The following is an 8830-nucleotide window of genomic DNA, read 5'->3' as shown; positions in this document are numbered from 1 at the left end:
ATAATACATAATAATATGATAATATACGAAAAGTGATTAGTATGCCTGTTGTTGTGCACAGAAAATACAGCCAACGGAAGGCCATTCACTCAACGCTGAATCCACTAACCAGTAGCTGTACACGGACGACATACACAAGAATCAATTCGTCCGACGAGGAGGATCCCTTAACTCCGAGACTATTGTTCACATCAACCATCTCATAGCCTGGGGGTGTTTTGAAGTAGAGTACAAATCGGGACAATTGTTCTTCAGATACGAGTTGAATTGGGAAAAAGCTCGACGTCTTTGTGTCCACCAAATGTCCTGGCTCAAGCAGAGAAATATGTTTTGGGATGGTGGCCTTCACAATTTCCAGCATTCGGTTCTCCATGCTAAACAAAAGTGGTAGAGGAGAGGAAAATAGAATATTGTATGAACGGTACCGGGATCCCTCAGTGCATTTCTCAGTCAGACTTAAGCATCGTATACAAATCTCACAACAACTACGGTGGACTATTTTTTGGAAGGTACAATCAGTCGAATAAGTTTGGTGTGCTTGGTTAACTGATAGCGCAGATGCAAAGTTGCCTTGTAATGTCATACGTTCCCTATGGTACACGACAGCTAAGATATTGCGAAATCACCCAAGTCTGGACAACAGCTATCTAAAAGTGACAAAGATGAACTGTTGGTCGGAAACTAGCATCCTGTTCACTATGATTCATAAGCTAAATGTGACGCGACTCAAAGATAAGTACGGACCCTTTAACTCAACAAGGCGCATAAAGATTCTGAACAACAATGAGATCGTTCATTAGACCGACCGGTCCACTAAGATACTAATGTGAATGCTCAAAGAAAGTTGAGGCATTCAACGATCTATGGTAAACGTTTGGACACGTTAAATGACATGAACCGGGAAGAAGGGTTTGTGCAACATTTTGAGGAAAGAAATAAGATCGGAAAATTAACGGACAAAGGCAACTTACGCAACAGATCTGGTTAGTATGTCCTTCTCAATGGCTGTCTGATGCATCTGGCGCGCCAAGTGCAGGGGAGACACTACCAACGGATGACCATCAGTGGCCATGGGCTGTGGATTAGCACCGTACGTTAGTAACAGTCGTGCACAATGTGCCCAACCTTTTCTAGTAGCCTGGAATGAAGGGAGACGGAATAAAAGCAGTCAGGAAAAGCAAATAAACTCGAAATTCACTATCAAGTGATGGAAAATATAGCAGCTGGAAAGAATGTATCAGCTATAAACCATGTATCCATGGTACATGGCTTATAGCTGATAGATTGAATTGAGTGCCACGCTTCGCCTTAGTTCAGGTGCCACGAAACTGTTGAAATGCGTATACTGTCGGGTCCATATTGGTTTTTGGAAAGTATCTTTCTTTGTCCGACATCCAGAAAGAATAGTCTGTCTCTTCGGTGCCACATAAATACAGTGCGCGTACATTAAGATTGTCTAAAGTTGATGTGGGATTAAAAACAGCGTCACGGAAAAGAAAAATAATGTTTTGTAACTTCCATAAGAAACCAGAGTAAGCTACTTCGCCCACCACTGCTTGGTTTCCTAGCGTAGACGCAGTTTGGTATATAGTTTCTCTCAGAGGAAGGTATAGAAGCAAGAGCGCAAAACAACACACAGTCTGGTAAATAGCCACACTGCGGAGAGCTGGGAAAATCATTCAAGAGATATACTTCAAGTGACCACTGCAGGTAGTCATGAAGGCAATGACCCTGAGGCTCAAAGGTTCAACTTATTGCTTAGTTGTAGGTGGTTGTGGGATTTGCACAATGCACAACATCACTCCCGTTTGAATTGTCCCACAACTGATCAAAAGGTTGTCTATCAGATTTTGGGTGTTCTGACGCTATCTGACAGGTTGGTCGATTGATCGTCACAACTCACACAGCTACCGGGTCGTCGTTCGAGGAGTCAGACATGCCAATCATATCGACCAAGTGTGAAGACGTCCACCTGTTCAGACGTGGAAATTCCGATGCGTCCAGCGTGCGCTGGTGGGGAAGTAGTGGTAATACGCTCGCCTCGCATGTCAGATGTCCAGAGTTCAACCCCCGATACAGCCGTAGGAAATATACCGCTGATGAGCTCTAATAAGAGCGAAATTCGAGTCCAGTGCATCCCCCTTTGATGTGGACTCACAAGGAGAAGTACTGTTAAAACGACAGTTATGTGAATGTGCAAGCCTACTGCACAGTCACAATTTTGGGAACCAATGCGAAAATATTCCATATTTGGTACTATAGCTGGTAATGGACAACCGAACTAACGCCAGGAGGCATGACGTGACGGATCGCTTAATCAAAATGTCCCGTCAAATATTCAAAACTTACGCGAGCCAATGCAGTTTCACCGTTGTGGTTTAGTAAATCCATTCTGGCTCCAGCGTTTAAAAGCAATGCCAATACGTTGAGATATCCCTGAAAGACGAAAAGGCGACTAAGAAATCAGAATGGTAGAGGACACGTTTAACCTTACTGGACCATGTGCATATACCAGCATCATTGGCCAGAACATCAATAAAAGACACTAGCGAACCCAAACTTGATAAAGTCTTACGAAACGAACAGCTAATGAGAGGTGACTTGTTCTCAATCTACCAGCTGACTCAGACATACATAGTTCCGAGAACTCAGTATAAAAATGAACAAGTTGACAGACATAACCATAACCACAATCTCAACCACTTTTTCAACTGAGTGTAAGGTAATGAAAGCAGATGCAGCCCTGGCAAGTCAGTCACGGCGACCGTACTCTGACCTTCCGTGTTCGCTATTGAGCACACTTCAAGAGTTACGAGATATAACTTATTGCCAATCAACCCAATACAACTGACTTATATTTTGCTGGTAAGGTGATATTTGGGGATTTTCCATTGGAATTTCATCCTGCAAATGAAGTCAATCTGTTCGAAAAAGCCGAGAATCACCATAAAGATGTTTCACCGTTATTGGGGGCGAGATGGCTCAAGTGGTTAGAGCGCGAATTTAGTGGTCGGAAGGTCCGTGGTTCGAAACCGACCCCTGTCTTTGACTTCCCCTTCTAGACTTGGGCAACCTGGCGGTATCCCAACCCTCGTGCTTCCTTCTGGTGGCATGGCAGTTAGGCACCGAAAGGGTGTTACGGCTGAATGTTCTATTATCCTTATTGGGAATAATCAGTAATGCGTATCTCAAGGAAGTTCAGGAAGTCTCGAACCTGAGACCTCCCGGTTAGTATTTTGAATACTTGACTATTCGGCGATAAGCAGTCGGTCATTGATATACAAGAAAATTAAGGGTGCAGGTAAAAAGCGCTGTTGCGGGAAGCGTGGGGTGTCGGAACGGCTACACTGTACCGAGATAGTTAACAGGCATCTGCTAAAGATGAAAGCAATAGAAGAAAGATAGGGTTAACAAAATGAATGATCGCCGAGACGTAACTATAAAGTACTTGAAAGTTATGACACAAAAATGTGTCATACTGTTTTTTTTGGAAGCAAGGTTTGGTATGGGAAATATCACTAGACGAGATTTAGTGGCCGTGTGCATTGAACGAGGCCCCCTACTTGCTATAAAAATAGCAATGCAAAGCCCATAGCTAGCAACTATTTAAACACGGGAATTGATAAACTCTTGTGTGTTTGGGAGACATACACCGTCAGCTGCACAGATCAAAGGGGTTGAATCTTCTGATGAGCGAGCATTTACGTCTGCACCATGCCTGAGAAGCAGTCCAACAATGTCCACGTAACCTACAGGACGGAGAAGAAATATATGGATGTTGTAAAGTGACAAATTCGGACTAATTGGTATCATGTGATTATTTCAGGTTAAATAATAAAAATCACTTCATAGGATGGTCTGGTTGTACATATTGCCAACGATTCGCTTTGTTTCACTAAGGCAAATCAATGGGGAAACTGAAGGACTAATACCGATAAGTACTCGTGAGTTCTGGATGCTTCAAAAGGCATTCTCAAACCAAACTGACACAAACTTCAACTTTCAACCATTCTGGTGAAATTTCCATTGTGCAGTGTGTGGCTTGCAGACCGAGGGTAACCTTGTTACCACGGATTCCTTGTAAATAAAGCATACGATAATCCAACAAACAAAAAGACGGAGACTGAGGCCACCAGAGAAGGGTGTCAACGCTAACCTTAAAAAGCTAGGTGGAAAATTCGGGGATGTAGTGGGCAGTATGGCACTTAGGAGTACAGCTCTTTGAGTTAAGAAACGAAGAGATCAATCCACCACTGAACACAACTTGATAGAAGGCAACTGGACGAATAGAGGTGGATGAAACATGCGAGGGTTTGTGGGCAGTAACGATGAAATAAGGAGGGGTGCATCAGCTCGATAGAGCAAAAGGAGTTGAAGGCTGTTATATGGGATGGGACGTCATTGAGTCGCATTATCTTCCTCTGGATGGCTCAAGGATGATGAGTAGATGCAAATGGCCTCAACCCGCACGTCATTTTAAAAGTACCTTCGACCACGTGAACAGACTGGCTCTTCTACGTATAACTCTTTGGAAAGGGGTGAAGTTTGTCAACATTCCTCTCAGGTTTTTGGCACTATGTTCAAGCTCTTTCCTTTTCTTAGTACTATTACTTTGATTTCCTCATAGCTGCATGGCGGTTATGCACCAATTCAAAGTAACGCTGCCAATGGCCATAACGATCATAAAACTGCCGGAGTGTAATGGGGGAAATACCATCAAAAACAGGAGGTTTAGGAGTACTGAGGGAAAGGATAAACTGATGTACGCTACCAGTCTAGATGGCGGTATTTTGGAGGTTATTTTAGAGCGGACAAATACAGTATGAAGAGGTGTGGCAGGTGACAAACAGAAGTTGGGGTTTGGTGCAACTAGGATCTCAGGTTCTTCATGAGGATGGGGTTAGAGGGCACCACAAGTGTCCGTAATGAAAGGCAATGAAGAAGTGCAAAATATTCGGTCAACTGCTTGGTAAGGTTACGGGAAAAGCGATAATCCGTGAGCATGTTCAACGTTTGGTCAGTCACTTAACTGATCAATTTGTCTTCTATGAACCGCAACTTTTCAGGAGTTAAAGGAAGTCACGTAACCAGAGATGGTTATTGCGGACGGATTACTCAGCCAACGATAAATTTACCAAAAAAACCGAAAAGCTGATGTAGGGCAAAGACAAGTAGGTAACAGATAGCGAGGAATATCTGTAAGGTGGAGGGTTTAGGAACACCGCCAGTGTTCAAATGGAAACTTGAGGGTTGTTGGGTAACGGGATTTAGTGCAGAATAACCGCTCACATATCCTATCCTAGAAACCACGTGGATTTTGATGCAGCATCCACGAGTCGTCGCTCATTAAATCAAACATGGTTCATACCGTTTGCATCTTTTACATTGAATTTGAAACCGGATAAGCACCGTACACATGCTTCCTTATGAGCCGATTGGTAGATGCATACACGTTTTCTGGTAGATTCTCAAAGTAAAGAATCCAATCGAGGCATGACAAGTTATTTGCTCGAAATTGAAGATTGCATAGAAAAAGTTAGACCAGAATTGATGTACCTAAATGGAGGCAAGCACAGAGTTGAACGAAAAGTACACGCAAATATAAATTTAAATACCTTTGCTGGCTGCGAGACAGATCAGCTTAGAGTCGGTCTTTAATTCAACCGGTGGAAGTTTCGGTGTCCGAAGTAGTCTATGAACAGCCTCTGAGTCGCCGACTGACACCGCATAGCGTATCTGCTTGACTGAAATGGGCAGATAGTTCACCAAGCACGGTAGACTCACCGAATTCTTGAGCGGATATGGTTGAGAACGTTGTGGACGTCAACTAGGTAGGAGAAAAATAGCTTGTATAAAATAACTGGCCTGTTCAATATAAGTGAATACACATGGTAATCAGCTTTTCAATGGCTAACTGAACTCTGTTATACTAAAAGAATAGGACATAGAAGCCAGTCCGGTGCCAGAGAATCAGAATCTGACATATCACGAGCACTGTGCAGCAAAGTATGTTCTCGAATTGAGCATAACACTTAAATGATCAGTACTGAAAACGGACGAAAAAATGACACAGCTCAATGGTCAGTCAGGTTTATCTTCAATGGTTATCCTAATTCTCCACTACAACGGCTGACATACAACAACGGTTTGGTACTGACTTTTGCAAACGTTTGACGAGGTGGCAAGATGTTATAAGATTATTGTACAACACAATGAATTTGTATCCGCCTGACCAAGTGAGTCTAGTAATGATCGTGATGAAAAAACTTCTAAGGATATTATAATGTCCTATCGACATAGCTCCAGCCGCATATTGAGAATGACGGAAGGTCGTCCCATGCAGTCTAGCAACTGTGTGATTTTTTCCTAGTTTTTAGTTCGGCGTAAGCAAAAGCAGAAAGCCATTAAGTGCGAGTAGACAAGAGTTTAAACTCGGATAAAACCGAATATTTACCATTTCTTCCCTGGCACCACCAAGGGATTCCGACGTAGGGGTTGACAGTAGGGAAGCCACGCCTAATAAATCCATTGGTTTGGTGGAAACGATAAAAATTACATGATGGCGGTTCCGACATATTATTCCAAGTCCAACAGGGCTCGAGCTGGAAGTCAGACGTAATATAAAAATTTCAGCATGAACCTAAATCACTAGATCGAGATTGAAACTTGAACTTACATTCCATAGATCAGAACCTGAATGAAAACCATGGCCAATTATGATGGCGATTGCGCGGAAAGCAGTAAGTGTTGGAAACCGGCTGATGACAAGTGATTAGCAAACATGCATCGAATCTCTAAAGCGGATGGAATAATAAAACATCAGGTAAGATACTGGAACCCTGGTGAGGGCTCGAGCTGGAAGTCAGACGTAATATAAAAATTTCAGCATGAACCTAAATCACTAGATCGAGATTGAAACTTGAACTTACATTCCATAGATCAGAACCTGAATGAAAACCATGGCCAATTATGATGGCGATTGCGCGGAAAGCAGTAAGTGTTGGAAACCGGCTGATGACAAGTGATTAGCAAACATGCATCGAATCTCTAAAGCGGATGGAATAATAAAACATCAGGTAAGATACTGGAACCCTGGTGAGTTGAAGGCGATCTAGCTTCTTCAGAGGGCTGTCTTAGAGAACGACTTTTTCTTTAACTGTATCTTGAATATTTCTAAGTCGATACTACAATACATTTGTCTAAGGCCATGTACATTCCATGTACATTCCATGTCGAATAATTGTGCACAAAACTTTCCTTGACTTCAGTTATATGACTGCCAATTGCCGAATCTGAGGAAGAGACAGATATTTTTCGTGTATGAAAGTGCCGAATCAGAGGGTGTTGCGCACTCGAATAATTGTGCCAGAAATAGAGGAGGATTGCCGAATGATTGGCTTTAATCTTCTAAGAGCTATAGTACACCAGCTAAAACATTAGGAAACACGATTAGTTTGACGAATAGCGAGTAAACAGTTTAACACAACCCAAGTATATAACATTCTTCCCCGCCGGAGGGGTTATTGTCAGGAGAATATAAATTAGCTTCGCGGTTTCGAAGATTATACGGTCGAACAAGTTGTTGGTCTGTGATGTACGGTTGGACATTCACTGGAATTTCACTGGGTTGTTCTGGTGATGCCGTTTCGCCTCCAGGAGGATCAAGCGAGTGTGATTCGGTCTCGCCTGGCGGAGTCGCTACACTTTCGATCGATTCAGTTAAATAGACATCTGAGATGTTTTGTGATTTGGGTGCCAGATGTCTAAGAGAAACAGTTTCTTCCTTTCCGTTCGGGAAACAAACACAGGCATGCTGCGAGTTGCGGTTAACAAGTTCCACATCTTCCACTAACGGATTTGGAAGAACGTAATATCTTTTTGACAGAACGGAGCCTGGAGTCGATAACCCAGTCGGAAGATAGGTGTCGTACGTTGATTTTCGGTGGAAGTAAAGAAATTTTTCGTGTTGTGTTGTGTTAGTAGATGTGCATAATAAGGAGCGAACAGAGAGCAAAGCATCTGAAAGCATGCATTCCCATTTAACAATGTCCCGTTGTTGGGTCTTCAACGCCAGAGTGATAGACTTCCGAACAGTACCGGTAAGTCGTTCAACTTGTCCGTTACCGCGTGGATTGTATGGGGTAGTTCGACTGGTTGCCACACCCTTGTCGTGAAGAAACGTTTGTACTTCACCTGATATGAAAGCTCCACCACGATCAGAATGGACGTACGAGGGCATTCCAAACGAAGAGAACAACTGATTAAAACACTTGATCACGTTGGATGAGGACACATCCATACACGCGAAGGCGAATGGGAAACGGAAGTACTCATCGATCATTGTTAGAAGGTATTTGTTGTGGGAGGTCGATGGAAGTGGGCCTTTAAAGTCGATGCTGACGCGTTCAAATGGTTGTGCAGCTTTAGTGAGATTGCCAAAAGGGTGATTGAGGAAACGAGACCTTAACTCTGAAGAAATACTACGTTGACTTGTGATCACCTTAACATCCCCGATCGACAACGGCAATTTTTTTGAGAAAACGAAATGAAGCATCCGCGTGATGCCGGGGTGACATACCGTGTTATGAAGGTGGTTGAGATCCACGTGTGACATCGCAGATATGTTATAAGTCCGCGAGAGTGCGTCAGTGGCTTTAGTTTGATTACCTGGACGGTAATGAACATCGTAATGAAAACAGGACAGTTCAAGTCTCCATCTCTGGATTTTGTCGTTTTCAGTTTACCTGTGTTGTTTGTCGTACATGAAGGCGACTGATAGTTGATCAGTGACAAGTGTGAAGTTATTTTCGATCGAGTAGTGTCTCCGTTT

The 8830-nt window shown here is 43.0% G+C and overlaps 1 protein-coding gene across 1 annotated transcript in view; it reads right to left on the bottom strand.

Annotated features, from left to right (window-relative positions):
• The window catches only part of T265_06474 (hypothetical protein), a gene marked incomplete at both ends in the record, with an annotated part of 19416 nt that extends 12417 nt beyond the window's left edge, over positions 1 to 6999 (bottom strand). Inside the window, 7 exons of the mRNA XM_009171742.1 lie at positions 110 to 374; positions 972 to 1138; positions 2350 to 2436; positions 3652 to 3749; positions 5785 to 5827; positions 6455 to 6602; positions 6930 to 6999. Of these exons, the coding sequence (XP_009170006.1) occupies positions 110 to 374; positions 972 to 1138; positions 2350 to 2436; positions 3652 to 3749; positions 5785 to 5827; positions 6455 to 6602; positions 6930 to 6961 (840 nt within the window). The remainder of the gene's footprint in view (positions 1 to 109; positions 375 to 971; positions 1139 to 2349; positions 2437 to 3651; positions 3750 to 5784; positions 5828 to 6454; positions 6603 to 6929) is intronic.
• Positions 7000 to 8830: the final 1831 nt, after the last annotated feature.

The sequence above is a fragment of the Opisthorchis viverrini genome (genome assembly GCF_000715545.1).
Source record: "Opisthorchis viverrini unplaced genomic scaffold opera_v5_137, whole genome shotgun sequence".
In the NCBI taxonomy this organism is placed as follows: Eukaryota; Metazoa; Platyhelminthes; class Trematoda; order Opisthorchiida; family Opisthorchiidae; genus Opisthorchis; species Opisthorchis viverrini.
This window is presented reverse-complemented; position numbering and strand designations above follow the sequence as displayed.